Below are 18782 nucleotides of genomic sequence, written 5' to 3'. Positions count from 1 at the left end.
TCCGACATAAGTGGCTTGTGAAGGTGGGGGTAAAGGAAGGCGGAGGCCTGCCTGGGGCCGTGGTCCCTGATAAAGGAAAGGGTCACCCTGGTGTGACTTCCGGAGCCCTGCTCCCTCTGCCGGTGCCCAGCCCACCACCGTCACCTACAGTTTTGATCCCTATTAAAGACGCAGCTGCTGCGAAGTCCGGTCCTGAGGGGTCTGAATGAAAGACCTGAGAGTGGATGTAAAGCAGGGAGAGAGATGGGAGAACCAGATGGGAGAAGTCACGGAAGAGAGAGGCTGGGCACCCAAGACAAACGGGTCCCGCCATCAGCCCTCCTGACGCCCACGGGCAGGAAAGGGCAGAACACACACGTAGGCATCCTCCCAGCCCTGCTCCCAGGGGGCTGACATTCCACGCTGGCCCGCTGTCCAAAGCGGCTCCGGACACCACGCTACCCCACGCTGTCCCCAGCTCCTGCAGTGTCAGTCCCCAGCCTTGCCCTCCTGGGAACCCCTGCCGCCTCTCACCCTGTTTGCTGGTCCAGATCTACCCAGCTGTCTCAGAGGCAGCCCCGAGCAGACTGATTCCTGCCACAAACACGGTCCATGGTAATTAAAAGGTATCTGCAGGGATCCAGCTGTTACCCCATCCCATGACCGCCCTCCTCGGCGGATAAGTGGGACCAGAGAGGTAAGGAGAGAACGCTGCCAAGTTCAGAGGCTCCTGGCTCCTCTCCTGGATGTGCTTTGGTGGCAGACAATCCTGATGGTGAGAAGGAGGACTCCCCCTCCCCACACCAAGCTCAGAGGGCAGAAGCATTATCCCCAGGGAGGTGGGGCGCTGCAGTTATTGAGACTCAGGTGCAGGGTCTGAATCCCTCACTGGCACTAGCTCTTCGACCTTGACCAAGTAAACTCAGTTTTCTTATCTGAAAAATAAAGGCAGTCATAGTAAATCTTTTATAGGGTTTTTACAAAGATTCAATGAGTTGCTTTATGTACCGAGCACAGTAAAAGTATTTGTTGTCAGGACTAACATCTTCAAAAGCAGCATTAAGATGCTCAAGGAGGGAAGGGTCCAGATTCCTGCGGCCCCCGTGGCAGGAGGGAGAGAACAGGTATTCCTGGCAACACCAAGAAGGAGATTTCTGGTGACTGGATGAAGGCAAGGCCCTAGGGCCAGACAGGCCTTGGGGACATAGCCCTGGTCACGCAGACAGCTCCTGACATGCGGTCCGTATGAAACTGTGTCTGTGTCTGTTTCTGAAGGATTTCATAACCACATGGAGACAAGCCTGGCCTAAACACAAACATCAACAAGTCCACAGCAACGGTAATCATTCTGGGCTGTGGGATTTGCCCCAAGGGCAGAGCTGGAAGGTGCTGAGAAAAAGAAGAAAGGAGAGAACTGGAGAGGGAGGGAAGAAAGCTAGGGGAAACTGCTAACAACCCCCAGGGCTCAACCTCTTCCCCAGGAGGGTCACCAATCCTCTCAACGCTGGACCCAAGGGCAGCCTGAAAGGGCTCAGGTTTACCCCAGTGGTGCCCACCGTGTGTGTGTGTGTGTGTGTGTGTGTGTGTGTGTGTGTGTGTGTGTCTCCCCCCGCCACCACCCTTGCTCCCACCCCCTCCTCTCGTTTTTGTTCCCCTCCGCCCTTCCCTCAGGGCGGGGGTCTCAGAAGGCTATGGCATCTTCTTCCCTGGCTGGGGAAGCTGCTGCAGAAGAAGCCGGAAGGTGGAGAGGGGGTGAGGGGGGAAGGAAATGCGGGCAGGGTTCCAGGCTGCCGAGAGTGGGAGCAGGGCTCAGGGAAAGGGAGCGGGGTCTCTCTTCTTGGGAAAGCCTTCCCTGCCAACTCCAGCTCTTGGGGACGGTCCCCTCCCCTGAACAACTCCACCGTGTACTGTCTTTGGTACACATTATGCTTTGAGTCAGTTCAACACACTTGAGTATCTACTATGTGTCAGACACTGTACAAACAAAAGAGGAATAAAACACAATCTCTGCTCTCAAAGTCTTCAATCTATCTGGGAATAAGTGAAGCTCAAGAGGGCGCAAAACTCAGTGTTTTGGTAATTCTGCCCAAGAACAAGGAGCATTCGGTTAAGGACAGACACAGCAGAGCATCAGATAACATTTTTAAATGGTGAGAAAGTCCCTTTTCAATTATCTGCAAAAATAAAGTCTCCATCTGATGTCAGTACATCTTTAAGCTCTCTGACACTACCTAAGCCTCCTTCTTTCTTTTAACCTTTTCTTCTATTTTTTTAATTGAGGTATAACTGACATATAACATTATGTTACTTTCAAGTGTACAACGTAATAAGCCTCCTTCTCAACAGAGAGCGAGCCAGCCTCGGACCTTCTGCAGCCAACTGCGTCCAGCTGGAAATTAGTGATGTTATTGTGTTTCTGTTGTGGTTTATTTTTGTAGTTATTTTCTATTTATTGGTGTGTTGGTTTTCCATTGATAATAATGATACAGTATTTCCTTTTAAAATAAATTTAAGTTTAAAAAGTGAACAACTTAGCAAAAACATTCAGCAAGTAACAGTTTAAATAGTACATGGCAATTTACTATTTATCATGAAACAGGTAAGCAGGGGTATTCAAGATCAGGATCACAGTACTAAAATAACTGAAATTGTGAGATCCTTTGGCCAGAGGAACCCGGAAAAGAAGCAATCAGCATCTAAGCCTTTGTGACTACATCTCCTCTCCCAACTAGACATCAAACTCCCCGCACCTCCTCCCTTTGGGGAGGCCTAATCCACACATTAGCACGTTCATTCACTCAGAAAATGGAAAGGAAATTCAACCCAGCTCATAGGAAGGGTAAAAATCGTGGAAAATTAAAGCAAAATGTGGCAGGTGGGAGAGCCAACTTGGGCCCATGGCAAAGAGGAAAACCCGATGCAAGAAGCAAGCCCACGGGGCTTCCCTGGTGGCGCAGTGGTTGAGAATCTGCCTGCCAATGCAGGGGACACGGGTTCGAGCCCAGGTCTGGGAGGATCCCACATGCCGTGGAGCAACTGGGCCCGTGAGCCACAATTACTGAGCCTGCGCATCTGGAGACTGTGCTCCGCAACAAGAGAGGCCGCGCTAGTAAGAGGCCCGTGCACCGCGATGAAGAGTGGCCCCCGCTTGCCACAACTAGAGAAAGCCCTCGCACAGAAACGAAGACCCAGCACAGCCAAAAATAAATAAATAAATAAATAAATAAAATAAAATAAGGTACCGCTTACTTTAAAAAAAAAAAAAAAAAGCAAGCCCACACCGTTCCTACAAAGACCTGGGGAAGTGATGGCACTTCTTTCTAGGACATTCTGCAGCCTGTGAAGTATCTTCGCCCGTGGAAGGGGCTGCTCCAGGGCTCAGATGAGAAGATTGGCCCAGCATGGCTAAGAAACCTGCACAAAGGCCACGTCCGTGACCCCTGCTTGTCGCCCTCTGCGCTCCACATTTCTTCCCTCTACCTTCTGCCGCCACAGAAGTCCAGGTGACAGCAGGAGATAACTCCCACCCCCAGCCACTGGTCTTCTAAATGTTCCGCCAGCACAGCCCTGCTCCCAGGCCCCGGCCCGAGCCGCTCTGAATGCGTCCCCTCCAGCTGCACCCAGAGCGCAGGACACAGCGACGCACACAGCGCCATCAGCGGATGGGCAGTGCGGGCAGGGCTCCGGCAGCAAACCCCGCCCAGGCCGGGGCCCCGGGCTTCAGCTCCGAAGCCTTTGGTGGTTCCCCAGTCTGCACTTGACAAAGAAAACACAACCCGACAGCACACCCTCCAAATCCCACTCCTTCTGACTTCCCGATCCTGAGAAGGTGCTAAACCCCGCAGGCGCTCTCCCAGGCCTGGGAAACCTCGACCCTCCAAGGGCCGGTGGATGAGTGAAGTCCCCGGGCCTGGAGGAGCTCAGAGAGGAGGGGCAGCCACCCACAGGCAGTTATCTCCCACCTCTCGACACCTGACGGCGAGCCATCCCCAGTGGAAACACGACGAGACGGTTACAAGAATACCAGCGGTCCCCTAGCCCAGGCCCAGGGCCCAGTCCCACGACGGCGGAGCTGCTGGCTGTCACGGGTGGGAGGCAGCAGAGGGACTCCCAAAGCAGCGATGCCCGAGGGACCGTGACCGCATTCTAGAAGACGTGGGGACGGACCCAGAGTCCCCCAGGGGCCCCACGCAGCGCACGTCCATTTCCATGAACCTTTCGGGGCAGATTCACACACTCTGGCCTCAGCCAACCTCCTGGGCGAGGAGGAGGGACAAGGGCGAGGGTGGGCAGGGTTCCCACCGTGCACCGTCCGTTTCAGAAGACAGTGACACGGCTGGCAAACGGCAGACAATCCTGCCAGCTCTCCTTCCCTTTGCTCCCGCTGTCCCCTTGGCCTGTCCTCCCTGAAGTCCCGATGCACAGAACAGGGGAGGCAGGGAGCACATCGGGGGCCCTGTCGCTTTTGTTTGTGGCCTGGATGTAAACAGGCGCATTATCTCCCCTGGGCAAAGGCCACGGCCCTACTCAGACTCGCCATGCACTCACCCCTTGCTCATCCAGAAAGTCGGGCTTCTCAGCAGCACACACAGCGAGGAGCTGCCTGTCCCCGACGCCAGGGCAGGCAGGGCCGGGAGACCCTCAGGAGCTGGGACCACACGCCCAGGTCACAGTGCTCCTTGCAGAACCCTTCACGAAAGTCCTTAAAACACCAACGTGCTTAATTCCAACATTCAAACTAGGAACAATTTTAGTGGAAGAACTCATAGGATAGGCAACAGAAAATCACCACCAAAATCAAATGCAAAATTAAACATGATGGGCCAATTCTAAGTTTTCCCATTAATATTCTTCTACTTCTCACCCACTTCCTCCGCCCTCAGCAAGTACACACTGGCAGCCAGGTGCTAACAGCTCCCAAAGGCTGAAGGGAAAGATACGTAAGAACAATTTTAAATTGAGAAAATTGACTTTATCAGTGCAATTTCTGAGAACACTGAGAAAACAGTCTGCAGTGAAGAGAGGGGGACACGTAAGGCTGGTGGCCCAGAACCATCTCAGCATCGATCAAGCACCGGATATAACCAATGGTGTCTCCAGACCTCAAAGGCTCCAAGAAAGACCTCACCACATACAACACCCAGGTCCACTAAGCCTTCCAAACCTGCACCCTCCTCCCCAGCGTCCCAGCTTGCAGAGGGCGAATCTTCCCTGGAGCGCTGATAAAAGTAGCAGACACAGCACACTCAGGTCTGCTGGGTCCCAAGCATCTGGGGGCAGGGAGAGGCAAGGTGATTCAGTCTAGAGCTTCAAGGCAGGAGTGGAACTTCTCCCGGTCACCCAGGCCACGGGTCACTCTCCTAGCGCTCTCTTCCACCTCTGTAACTGCACTTTTAGACCTGACCGTGTGACTCTCCGTGGTCACGTCTGCTTCGCCTAGCAGACTAGAGGCCTCAGCCCCACCTCGGAGGTGAACGTCTGCTAAAGGGAGAGGCAGGAAAGAAGAGGCCAGAGACAGAGCCCGGCGGGTCTTCTCTGGCAGCTGCTTCCCTTTTGGGCATCGTTACAGCTGAAGTGACTAGCCAAGCAGTCCCTGGCTGACAAAGACCTTGAATTTATCAAACGACCAGTGGAGAAAGGCCTTCTTTCTCCACGCTTGTCTCAGAGACCGAAATATCTAGCACTGCCGTGAAGAGGGATGGTTAGCAGGATAGGGACCGACTGTTCCCCGGCCCTCTCTTCACCAGACACAGAGTCTGATGTAAATGAGAGGAGCAGGAGTGACACACAAAATACTGGATCACCAGCAGAGCCCAGCGTTAAGTCAGAACAGGCACCAGCCACGGACCCCCGACAGTCATACGCGGAGGCCCAGACACCAGGCTGCCGCCAGGAAGATGACAGCTCAGCTGCAAGCAACATGCACCCACCAGAAGGAGGTCATCTCCCGCATGACTTACTCGTCTGCACAGACTCTCTGCAATCAGGGTCTCATCTGCTGAAGATGTAACTAGCAGCGGGAGCTTGTACAAGTCACACCCTCTCGACTGCGGTTCCCACTCTCTTACTTCCGTAAGAAGTAAGAGAGAAATCCCGAGCCCTTCCGGCTCACATATCACATGACCCCATTTCCGGGTACCTCACAGATTGCCCCTGGTAACAGAAAACCAGCAAAACACAAGCAGGCCAAGGGGTGCCCAGGCCGGAAGCCCTCAGCAGGTCAACCACTGATGCCTGCCCTCTGCTACCACAGGGGGGAATGGGATAATCAAAGCCCAGAACCTCCTTCCAGCCCCTTTTGAGGAATCCTAGGACTGCTAGAAGCTCACTGATCAATGAAAGACACCCACACGTAAAGGACTTGAGGAACAGCCAGCCCCCAGCTCCTTCTACCTCTGTTTAAACCCTTGGCCCGCTTTTCACCAGAGTCATTTCTTTGATAACCTGGGCAGCGTTTGTCTGCATGGCAGGGGGACCATGTAGGCCAAACACCACCCTGCAGAGTCGCTGTAAGAAGGGAGGGGGAACAGGAGGTAGGAGACCCGGTTTCCAGGCACAGCCCTGTTCCCCAGCAGCCTGGCAAGGGACCTCTGTTCCTACATCAAGGGGACGAGAGCTGGCCCAACCATCCCAGTGGGGACACCACGAGCATAAAGTTAGAATAGTGAATGTTAATTTTTTTTCTTTTTTATAACTGAAGATTAGTTAATTTACAATGCTGTATTAGTTTCAAGTGTACAGCACAGTGATTCAGTTATACATATAGATATATTCTTTTTCAGATTCTTTTCCCTTATAGGTTATCACAAGATATTGAGTATAGTTCCCTGTGCTCTGCAGTAGGTCCCTGTTGTTTACCCATTTTATATATAGTACTATGTATATGTTAATCCCGAACTCATTTATCTCCCCCTCCACCCCTTTGGTAACCATAAGTTTGTTTTCTATGTCTGTGAGTCTATTTCTGTTTTGTAAACAAGTTCACCTGTATCATTTTTTTAGATTGCACATATAAGTGATATCACATATTTGTCTTTCTCTGTCTTTCTTACTTCGCTTAATATGATAATCTCTAGGTCCACCCATGTTGCTGCAAATGGCATTATTTCATTCTTTTTTACAGTTGAGTAGTATTTCATTGTATGTATGTACCACACCTTCTTCATCCGTTCGTTTGTCGATGGACATTTAGGTTGCTTCCATACCTTGGCTATTGTAAATAGTGCTGCTGTGAACAACGGGGTGCGTGCATCTTTTCGAATTATAGTTTTCTCTGGATATATGCCCATGAGTGGGATTGCTGGATCATACGGTAGTTCTGGTCTTAGTTTTTTAAGGCACCTCCATACTGTTCATGAATGTTAATTTTTTAATCACAAACTCTGAAAAAGGAAATTGATGTTCACCCAGGTTTGGGGGCCTTGACTTGCCCTCCTTGCTTCTCTCTGAATCCCCACCCGCAGGCTGCCTGGAGGCCTCTCCTGGGAGATCGGGTCCACCCAGCTCTGCTCTGCTCTGCTCAGCTGTGCGGTCCCGAGGGCAGGGGCTGCTGGAGCTGTCTTTGTTGTGTTCTCTGAAGTTCCCTTGGGGCACGAAAGAGGCGGGTGAGACGCCCTGGGCTCCAGCACACGGCTTCAGAGTGGCGCAAGTGGGACAGGAACACATCCAAAGCCAGGGGGAAAGCATCGTGTCTTCCCCAGTCATTAGTGCAAGTTAACAGCTGCGGGACTGCCACGCACACCCGTGAGAGCGCGGCAGCATCGCCAGGAAGCAGGAAGGACTGGGGCGTGATTAGATGCCGCATTCCCTGCACTCCCTATAGCCTTCCTTACGAATGCAAACCCCTATCCCATTCCTGAGGAGGAAACAGACTAATCCTATGATGGCGTCAACAGGGGTGTAGGAACCCCCAGCCCACAGAAATACACCACTCCCCTCACTCCAGCGCCCAATAGCCTGCTTGGGGCCTGAGGCAGAGCGAGGGACAGGAAGACCTCCAGGGGACACTGTCGCCCTAGAAAAGCAAGCAGCACGGTTTTCCTAAGGATCAGGGAATCTCCTACGTCCTAGTCTTCCCAGCAAAGCAAGATTATACACGTAAGAGAGAAGACAGTGCGGGTCTGAGTGTCTATAATCTGCAGGGCTGCAAACTGATACCATAAAAGGAGAAATGGTCACCCGGGCTGGCCTGGTCCTTCGGGGAGGCCACCGCAGCCTTCAGGAGAGCAAAAGGCCCAGACTGGTGGTGGTCACTGCTCTGCGCCCACCCTGTGCCCCTATAACGGAGGACAAAGCAAAGGCGCCCCTAAAGTAGTCCCCTTTTCTAGATCAATATCTCCAGGCCCCTGCAGAGAACCTCTGTGAATTCTGGGGAAGGAAAAATAGGAAACTGCTATTAAGGGCTTGTCACTTCTCCCTGGGATGGCAAAGGCCCCAGAAGGTCTCAGCCGGGGTTGAAATCCCAGCTGGATCACTCGGCAGATGTCACCGTGGCAGAGTCGCTAGCCTCTCCCAGCCTGTCTCCTCCTCTCCTCGAAAAGATGGGACTCACGCCCGCCTTGCGGGATATTCACGGAGACTCAAAGAGGATGCACAAGTGGAAGCAAGATCCCACGTTACGAGACGTACAGAAGGCACGCAGGAGAGACAGTTCCCTTGCTTAAAGCCATAGACCACATCACACTCTAAAGACAGAGCAATTTCCCAAAGCTGCCCGGCCACTGTCCAAGGCCTAGGAGGACGGAGGTGCCCGTCAGCTGTTTAATCCGATGCATGAAAACTCCGCCCTGACAATGGGTGATGACAAAGGTCAAGAAACAGTGGGCTCTGGTCTGAAGAGAGTGAGGCAGCGTTTGATTTTCCCAGCCCGCCAGCTTCTCCCCTAAATGAGCCCCACTGGGAGGTCACGATGTCCCACACCTCAGAAGTCCCCTAGACGACTCCTTTTGAGCCGGCACAGTAATCTGGGTTGATGTGTCAGGCGTCAGAGCTACAGGGTGAGGAGTCAGGTGTCAGAGTCATCCTTTGCCTTGGCGGGAGGGGGTCTCCTCTCCGCAGAGAGAGAGGAGTTTGGTCATTCCTGGGGTCCCACCCGACACCAGGTCAGAGAGGAGAGTTCTGCCTCCTGAATGAAGCTGTGGGCTTCCAGGACCCCCCAGCTGGCACTGTGCCCCTTCTACGCCTGACTCTGCCAAAAGCAGCCCACGGAGCTGCCGGAGACGCAGGACCGTGTGCTGATTAAAGGCAGCTCCTGCTATGGGTCCTCTGGCGCCCTAATCCCAGGAGGCCAGCGCCGAGCAGGGGCCGCCTGGTCTCCCTGTCGATGCCCCCTCTCCACTCCCAGTTGGGAACCTCGGCTGCTCACAGAGATGAAGTTTGGGGCCACGCCTGCTGGAGTTTCCGGGCCTGCAGGCTGGGAGACGGTCTTCACCGCCAAGTCCACAAGCAGGCCCTCCAGGCCCACCAAGTGCATCACATGCTCCAGGCTCTGGACTCCCCTTGGTGCCATCTGAGTCTCTGCCTCTGTCCCTCGGGCTCAGTCTCACTCAGGGTAGGAGGTCTGGGAGCGCTAGGGAGGAGGTGAGTCACAGGAGGCCTTGTTCAGCCCACCCGCTCTACAGCCTGTCTGGAGGCTCAAGGCTGGGTAAGTCCCTCAACTGCTTGCATTAGCCTCCCATTCAGCACTGATGCTCAACTCCCGACAGGGGGCCCTCACTTATCCGAACTGGCAGTGAGGATACAGGGGTCTCTGTCATCCACAGGCACCTCCAGTGAGGTCTCATTTTTTTAAATTTTTTTTGGCCACGCTACGTGGCATACGAGATCTTACTTCCCCGACCAGGGATCAAACCCTCGCCCACTGCAGTGGAAGCACAGAGTCTTAACCACTGGACCGCCAGGGAAGTCCCTCCAGTGAGGTCTTTAGATGAAATTCTAATCAAATGACCAAACGTAAGAAAACAGAGCCAACTGTGGTTTAGTCATCCAATAAATACTGAATAGTCTTTAAAATATGAACATGGACCTTGTCAATACATGGCAATACGTACACAAAATGAAAAGTGAAACACCAAACGGAAAGTACACATCAGTTCTCCTCCTGTCTAAAGCACGGCCAGATACCAACTAGGGTCGAAATGAACTCCACGATACTCAATCAAGTAGAGTTTGGTGGCTGCAAAGTTCTTTCAGTCTATAAGGTTAAGTGACTATTCTTCATGGGTGTCTGATAGAAACCCATTTCCTCTCCATCTGTCTTCAAATCAAAGTGAAACTAGAGCCTAAGAGGCGGTCCAGCCCGGAAGAGTGGGGACAGCCGCGCAGGTGGGGCCGCTGCACCTGCTCTCCAAACGGCCGCCAGGTGAAGCCGAGGAACGTCCCCGCCCCCGTGAGGGGCCAGTTCCAGGCTGCTGCTCACGGCCAGAGGCTGAGCATCCTGACGCACAGAAGAACGGTTCAGACCCCAACAGGCCCCGAGAAAGCTGTTCAGACCCTCAGGGTCTCCAGCTCGAACCAGGGTTTAGCACCAACATGGCATGTGGGCTGGGGGCGAGAGATGGAGCAGATCATGGGACACTGCCCTGAAGGAGGTGACAATTCATTCGCAACCTTGTTGGGTGGCAACTGGATGCTCTTTATCATTCGGGGAGCGACTAGGTAAACAAGCGCTCATCGGTTAGAAAAAAGGGATTAGATGCATGTGCACTACGTGAATGGTCCGAAAAATATAGTGTTGGGGGGAAAAAGAAAGAAGCAGAATGGGTTGTAAAACAGAGCTCCTCTATGTAAATCAAAAACGCATACAGTTCCGAGAAACTATCACCACCAAGAGGAGCCTAAGGAGACATGACATTGAATATAATGTGGGATCTGGGCTGGGATCCTGGAGAAGAAAAAGAGAGAAGGTAAAAACTAAGGAAATCTGAACAGAGCAGGGATTTTCCTTAATGACAGTGTATCAATATTGGCTCATTAATTGTGACAAATGTACCATATTAATAACAGAGGAAACTGGGTGTGTGGGACAGGGGAGCTCTCTGTCCAATTTTTCTGTAAATTTAAAACTGTTCTAAACAATAACATCTATTTTTTTAATGAAAAAAAAATTGCATACAGTGAAAATGACACTATGCATTTCCCAGAAACACGAGGCACTGGAATGACTGCCTGAGGAAGGAGCAGGCAGTGAAGAGTGAAGGGCAGGGGGTATTTTAAAAAGTCACAAGAAGGACCTTTGCAGACCAATGATAATAATGCACCATGACTGAGAACTGTAATTAACTCAACTCTGCATCAGAGGTGCCAAAGCAAAAAAGAATAATTAATTTTTAGAAAAGAGAAAGAAGAAAAAAAAAAAAAAAAAACACTGCAAGACAGTAGGTCACGATGGCTACATGAGTGGTGGAGGCCCTGATGACAGAAGGGACTTGGGGAAGGCTGAGTAGCTTGGAAAGGCCCCAAGAAAGAATAGTTAAGTCAGCCTTGAAGCCCGGGGTAGGGGCCAGGAGGGAGGTGCTTTGGGTGGGTACACAACAGGAACAACAGTCCAGGACACACTCCACAGCCCCACCTAACACTAGTCAGTCCTAAGAGCTAGCTCTGGGCCCTCCTAATTCCCAGCCAAAGCCAGGAAAATCCAATAGCAACCAAAATGAAACAAGCTGGAGGGCAGCAAAGATGGCGGCGATACTAGCAGCAGTAGTAGGAGTTAAAGGACAGCTACATTTGGATTTCAGATTAGCAACAAACAATTTTTTAGTACAAGTATGTCCCCAATATTGCATGGGACACATTTAAGCTACAAAAATTATTTGCTGTTAATCTGAATTCAAATTTAACTAGGCATCTTGAGTTTTTATTTGCTAAATCTGGCAACTCTCAATAATAACAACGCAGTAACACTCATTGTTACTATTCTAGATACTTTACTTGGTTGTCTTATCTCATCTTCACCACAAACCAATGAAGAATGTATTGTTACTCCCTTTTTACAGACAAGGAAACTGTGATTCAAAAGGATCGAGTCACTTGCCCAAGGTCGTGAGGCTGACAGATGCCAGGCCTGGGATGTGAACATCTGGCCTCAGACTCCAGAGTCCAGCTCTGGAGCAGGTTGCTGTCTCCCAACTCAGCAGCCACACGAGGCCCAGGCCTCTGCTCCCTGAGCCTCCTTGACTCCCTGACACCCAGAGAAGGTGCAGCCTCCCATGGTGGTGGTGTCAAGAGCTCCTCGTATGGCCCTCCAAACACACTGCTACCTAAAGAAACCTTCCCACCAGACCCCAATCCGAGGCACCAAGCAAGCTCTGGGTTTCCAAAAGTCAAAGTCAGCATTCCCACAGCAAGGGAGCCCTGAGTAGCCCTAAAAGGGCACAATGTCCCTACAGTGGTGCCAAGAATAATGAGAAAAGGGGCTCCTGGTTTAAGAGTCTGGATGAGCAGCACAGGTCCGCACCAGGGGTCTGAGCCGGGCCACATAAAAAATGGATGAATGACCTCTGGGGGTCCTTCCAGTTTGGGGATGGCATTAACGGGAATCTCACAAAACAGGTTTCTGATGAGAATGTCACCCCACCCCTCAGCATGACACCCTTTTCAATAATCATAATGAGTATTTATTGAGCACCTACTGCGTACCAGACATTGTGCTAGATGTTTTCATTGCCCCTTCTAATGAGGGGGCATATAAAACTACAATCCTGCAGGACGTCTATTATTTTGCAGATGAGGAACCTGAGACTCACAGACATCACTTATTTATTCAACTAACACTAGTTAAGCTCCTACTATGTGCCAGACTCTGTCCTAGGTGCTAAGGATACAGCAGTGAACCAAACAAGACCCCTGCCTTCATGGAGCCAGTAGGGTCACAGATTAAAAAATAAACAAATCTACCATGTTATTTCAGGTGCTAAGTATGATGAAAAGTGAAGCAGAGTCAAGGAACAGAATGATAGGGCTGGGGGTACTTTACCTAAGACGGTCAAGGAAGAGGTCTGGAAGGAGGTAACATTCGAGCAGAAGTCTGTAGTGAGGGCCTGAGCAGGCACAGGTCTGAAGAAGGGCGCGCAAGGCAGAGGGGACAACCAGCGCGAAGGCCCTGAAGTAACAGTGACCAACACACAACCCAGATAAGGCCCATGGGCTGGAGCCAGCACGGGACGGTGGGGGGGGGGGTTGGAGATGAGTTTGGATGGGATGGCGAGGCAGGTCATCTTTAAAGGATCGTATGGTGTGAAGAAATGGATGGAGAAGTGAGTGACAAAATGGATGCATGGACGGACGAATACGTAGATAAATGGATTTCCATAGGCTAGCTACGGATCAGAGGTCAGAATACATATAGCTCACAAGTTGATAAAATATATCTGATGTTCAGTTCCCAAATAACCAACTCCCTGAAGGCCCTAGGCAAGCACATTCCTTTTTTTTTTTTTTTTTTTTGGCTGCGCAGCTTGCAGGATCTTAGTTCCCTGACCAGGGATCAAACTCATGCCCTCAGCAGTGAAAAACGTGGAGTCCTAACCATTGGACCGCCAGGGAATTCCCACACATTCCTTAATAATGTAATTCTTCTATACAGGAATTTTAATCCAAAATTCAACAGGCAAACCGGGTCTTCATTCGAAGGAAACCATTACAAAGGCCAGAGGATGGCGAGCGAGCAAGAAATGTCTTGTCCTCTGTCTCTAACTAAGCCAACTTCCACAGAGCAGATGGGCACCCCACCACCAGCACCAGCACCAGCACCAGCACCAGCACCGGGGATCCCAAAACTCTTCCTCAAGTCCTTGAGCAAGAAAATCTGGTTTGCCCACCAGAAAAAAAAAAACAACAGTGCCAAACGCCAGAGCAAAGCCAAGGCTTCCTGCAGGAGCCCAGCCTGCTCAGCCATCCCACCCCGTACCCTCTGCACCTGCCCGACCTCACCTCCAAGTCCTTCTCCAGCTCCAGCCCGGCCTCCACCAGGTTGTGCTCAAACTCCTCCCGCTGCGCCTTCCTCTCCTCCTCCAGGGCGTTGAGCGGCCCCAGCTCAATGTCACCGGCAGCCCCCGCGTCGGGGTCCTTGCCCGTCTCGCCATTGGAGACGATCGCCAGCGAGTGGCCAGGGAAGCCGTGGCCGGGGTGCGCCCCGCGTTTCCGGTAGTGGTAGACGAGCACGTAGTCGACCTTCCTCTGGTTGTCGTGGAAGTGCGTGCGGCTCAGACGGGGCTCCGAGGACAGCGGCTCTCTGGCCTCCAGATAGTTGTTGATGACCTGGCCGGAGAGAACAGGACACGGGCGGCGAGGTCCAGTGAGGGAGAGGCGAGAGGCGCGGGAGGCTGGCCTTGCGCTCTGGACCCCCGGGAGGGGGACTTGGAAGCCAGGCCCTCCCGGACCCAAGGAAAGGACTGAGGGGCCCCAGTTCATCGGCCACGACGGCCCCGCGGCGCCTCCACCCCCCACCCGGGCCCAGCCCCGGCCCCGGCCGCCCGCCGCTGCGGCGCCCACGCACACGTGCACGCTCCGGTACCCGGATGCGCGGGCGCCGCGAACGCCGCGCATCCCACCGCCCGCCTCCTTTCGCGCCCCGAGCCCCACGTCCGCTCCCGCACGTGCGCACAATCCCGCACTCGGCCTTCCTGCGGACGCGCCCGCACACACTGTGCACACGCGCGTCACCCGAGTGCGCTCTGACACGCGGCCCCCCGCCGCACCACAACACTCCCTCCTCCTTGCAGATGTGCAGCCCTCCTGCAAACACGCAATACTCACCGGCAGGTTCTCTGGATCCATTGGAACAAAGGCCGATTTCTAGCCGCCTGGCCCACCCCTGCTCCCACCCCTCGGGGATTCACTGTACACTCTGCCCCTCACAGCCCCACCTCCTCCTCCCCCTGCCCCTCCTCCCCTTCCTCCCCCTCCTCCTCCTCCTCCCCCTCCTCCTCCTCCTTCTCCTCTCCAGCCACTGGCGAGGACCCTGCCAGAGACGGCGGCGGTCCACTCCCGTCTGCTCCCCGAGGTGGGAGGTTGAGAGAGGAGGAGGAGAAAGCACGAGGCAGAGTTGGGGGAGGTACCTGCCTCCCCCCTTGGGTGTTTCCCTGTTTATTACCGCTTTGATACCCAGCTGCCTCTGCAGCCACCTGAGAGGTCACCTGGGCAACCAGATGAAGCGCCAGGCACAGGAGAGAGCCTCGGAGCCGCCCCAGCAGAGGTCTGGTTCCTCCGACCTGAGGGAGGGGAGCCGGGGAGTCTGCAGACCACCAGGCGGGGCCCCCTGGCCTTTCACACGCCCGCCTTCCGGGTCCTCCTCTGACCAGAGGGCCCCGGCGCTGCTGGGACAGCGTGTCACCATGACTCGGAGAGACAGGAGAGGAAAAGGTCCTAACAGAAACCCCTCCGCCGACACCTGCCTCCCAGGTGGAGGAACCCCCAGTCCACAGGCTTCCTGGGGACCCCCGCACAGGCCGGCCCATCCACCTACCCCAGTACTCGCAGAGCTGTTTGGGGAGCTCCCTCCACTGGACGCCTGGCTGGAACGTCGGGTGAGACTGCCCTGGAGACCCCGAACTCCGGGACCCGGCACCTGGAGGCATTGCTGTCCGTGTTTGGGGCCCTGGCCCCCTCTGACCACTGCCGGGGGGCACAGACGGCGTGGCGAGCCAGGGAGCAGGGGGATATCTGTGTGAGGCAAGGACAAAGGGGGACAGCAGCTTCAGGGGATGGGAAACCCGGGGACTCGGAGAAACTGAGGCACTGAGGCAGGGACACCAGGGTGACCCTAAGATGGCGGCCACGTCTCCCCACAGCTGTCCCCTCACCCCGGTCATTCCGCACAGGCTTAGTTAGCCAGGTTCACGCTGGCCGCTGGGCTGGAGGTGTCCCCAGCTCTCTCTCTCTCTCACACACACACACACACACACACACACACGCGCGCGCGGAGCCACCAGCAGGAACTCCTCCCGATGACGGCTGTCATAATCTCGTATGATTCCCAGACGAGAGGAGAGGGGTGGCACCCAGGGGGCAGGGTGGGCGGGGCACTGCCTGGAGAGCCAGCCTGAATTAATGCCAAAGGCTTAGCCTTCAGGGTCCCTCCTGAGGCAGCAAGACCAGCAGACATGCTGGAAGCCCTCACACCCCTCGAGGAGACAGCAAGGACAGACCAAGAGTGGGTGCAGGGCAGGGGCAACCTCTGACCAAAGGGCCACCACCTCCAGGGCCCTTGAAGGGTCCCCATGCCCCTGCTGCCCCCTGGCCCCCCCAGAGCAGCCCTTCAGGGCACCTGGGCTGACACCTCAGCTCTGTCACGTGCTGGCTCTGAGGCCTCTGAGCCTGTTTCTTCAACTGTAAAATAAGGAGAATCCCAAACTTGTAGGATGGAGTGAGAGTGAGAATGAGAATGAGAGATACACGTGCAAAGCGCCCGGACAGTCATTAGACTACAGGTATGCAATAAAAAAGTGGTTATTATCATTGTTCGTATGTTTTCATTTTAAACTCCGCGTGAGCAGAAATCACACCTTATACATCCAGCTCAGCCCTTAGCCCCTGCCGAATGAATGGATGAATGAATGAATGAACGAACGAATGTGTAAAAGGCAGCTCTTCCTGGTCTCTTGAAACAGAGCCTGTGGTCAGTTACCGGGTTGTGGAGCAGCCCGCTATGTGCCCAGCTCTCTGCCAGGCAGTTTCGGGATAACTGGGACATTGGGTCCCTGTGCTTAAGAAAGGTATCATCTCTTTGTGAAGATACCGCTGATGTGCAGGAAACGCAATTATGACAAGCAAGTAAAGATTCCATAATTTGTTTCTAGACTGTGGGCTCTGGTCTATACTGAGGGAGACCAGAAAGGTGGAAAGTCAAAGTGGCTTCAGGAGAAATTAAACCTGAAGCTGGGTCTTGAAGCATCTGGAAGGCAGGGGACAGAACACAGAGGGGCAGGAGTGGGCAATCGTGCTGGTGGTGTGACGGGGGGTGGGGGGCCTCCAGCTCAGGGTATCAGGGACGGGCTTCCTTCCTTGGTCCCCAGTCTTGCTAATCCCTCTCCCCTTGTGCCTTTCTGCCCAGGGCAGAACTAAGAACAGGCCTCTACACCCCAGGGAAGGCCTGGAAACCTCCGTGTGCATGTCTAAACAGCCGGAGACCATCCTGATGCCTACCTGGGCAGGTGATAACGGGGATGCTCAGTCAACGTCCACCTTTCCTCGACAGCAATTCACATTCACACAACTGTGAGTTGGGTAGCTCAGATTCAGAGTCAGCCTAAAGCTTTTGTCAAACCACTGACCGGGAGCCACCATCCCCTAAAGGTGCCACCTGGGGTTTGAGGCTGGCCTCCAGGGCTCCGCTGGCCATCCTGGCTGGCCCCTCCGCTTGCCCTCTGACACGTGGATCACGGCTGCCTGGGGCCATGTTCTCACGCCCACCTTCTCCCCACAACCAATGATTAGAGCACAGCATATGGTTCCGCCATTCCAGCTCCAGAAAGACATTCCAGGCAATAATGACATTCTAGAGAGCTCTCTTAGCAATACCGACTCCTCTTTAATTTTCCTTTCATGTCATTCCCTTGGCTCTTAGCACAAGCTGCCTTAAGCAAGAGATCCGTGGGTGTTTGTGGCTTAGCTACCCTCCTGGGCTCTGGGGGTGTGATATTGTGACTTACTATAAGAAACAGACAATTTGATTTGGTCTTCATTCTGTTGCTTGTACAGAGCTCCTAAAACCCTTAGAACTCCCTAAATGTGGAGAACATCAAGGTGTCTCTTGTTATGTTAATGAGGTGACTTTTGGAAAGCCCCTCTGTAACCTAAGGAAGGGGGCTGGTTGCCAGGGGAATCAACCTTGTGATGAGAGGGTGGAACTTTCAGTCCCCCCTCCCCCTTCCGCCCCCTGACCTCCTGGGAGGGGAGGGGGCTGGAGATTGAGCTCAGTCACCACGAGTGACCAGAGATTTAATCAATTGTGCCTATGTCATGAAGCCCCCAAAAGGATGTAATCAATCATGCCCATGGAATGAAGCCCCAAAAGGAGGGGGTTCGTTGAGCTTCCAGGTTGGGGAACACGTGGCGATGTGGGGAGAATAGCACACCCAGAGGGCATGGAACTCCAGGCCCCTTCCCACATACCTTGTCCTCTCCATCTCTTACCATGTGGATCTTCCTGAGTTGTATCCTTTTGTAACAAACCAATAGTCTAGTAAGTATCAACAAAATGTTTCTCTGAGTTCTGTGAGCCACTCTAGCAAATTAATTGAACCCAAGGAGGGGGTCATAGGAACCTCCATCTACAGCCAGTGGATCTCAAGCGCAGGTGACAACCTGGACTTGCAATTGGCATCTGAAGGAGGTATGGGGTAGGGAGGAGTCTTGTAGGACTGAGCCTTTAACCTGTGCAATCCGATGCTGTCTCCAGGTAGGCAGTGTCGGAAATGAGTTGAATTGTAGGACACCCAGCTGGTGTTGCAGAACTGCTTGGTGTGGGGAAAAAACCCACACGCTGGAACTGGAATCAGAATGGTAGGGTGCCATGAGGGCGAGGCATAGCTTACCGTCTCTGGATCAACTAGATGCATTTTCACAAGGCCTGGACCTGGGGCCTCCTCTCTACACTCAGCTCTTTTCCTGGGAACTCGCCTCCATGCCAATGACTTTAATTATCACCTCTATGACGATGACTCTCAAAATTTAACCTTTAACAATGACTCTTCTCTAGCCACCAGACCCACACACCCCGCCGCCCACCTGGCATCTCTGCTTGGATGTTTCAGAGGCCCCTCAAAGTCAACACGTCCAAAACCAAACTTACGACCCTCTCCACA

The 18782-nt window shown here is 53.4% G+C and overlaps 1 protein-coding gene across 1 annotated transcript in view; it reads right to left on the bottom strand.

The window, feature by feature from the left end:
* The window catches only part of ANO2 (anoctamin 2), a 347350-nt gene that overhangs the window by 313934 nt on the left and 14634 nt on the right, over positions 1 to 18782 (bottom strand). Inside the window, exons 2-3 of the mRNA XM_061206693.1 lie at positions 15443 to 15639; positions 13909 to 14235 (exon numbers count right to left, since the gene is read on the bottom strand). Coding sequence (XP_061062676.1) covers positions 13909 to 14235; positions 15443 to 15639 — 524 coding nt within the window. The remainder of the gene's footprint in view (positions 1 to 13908; positions 14236 to 15442; positions 15640 to 18782) is intronic.

Source organism: Eubalaena glacialis, chromosome 11 (assembly GCF_028564815.1).
Source record: "Eubalaena glacialis isolate mEubGla1 chromosome 11, mEubGla1.1.hap2.+ XY, whole genome shotgun sequence".
Taxonomy (NCBI): domain Eukaryota; kingdom Metazoa; phylum Chordata; class Mammalia; order Artiodactyla; family Balaenidae; genus Eubalaena; species Eubalaena glacialis.
Note: the sequence above shows the minus strand (reverse complement) of the source record. Positions and strands in the feature narration are given on the sequence as shown.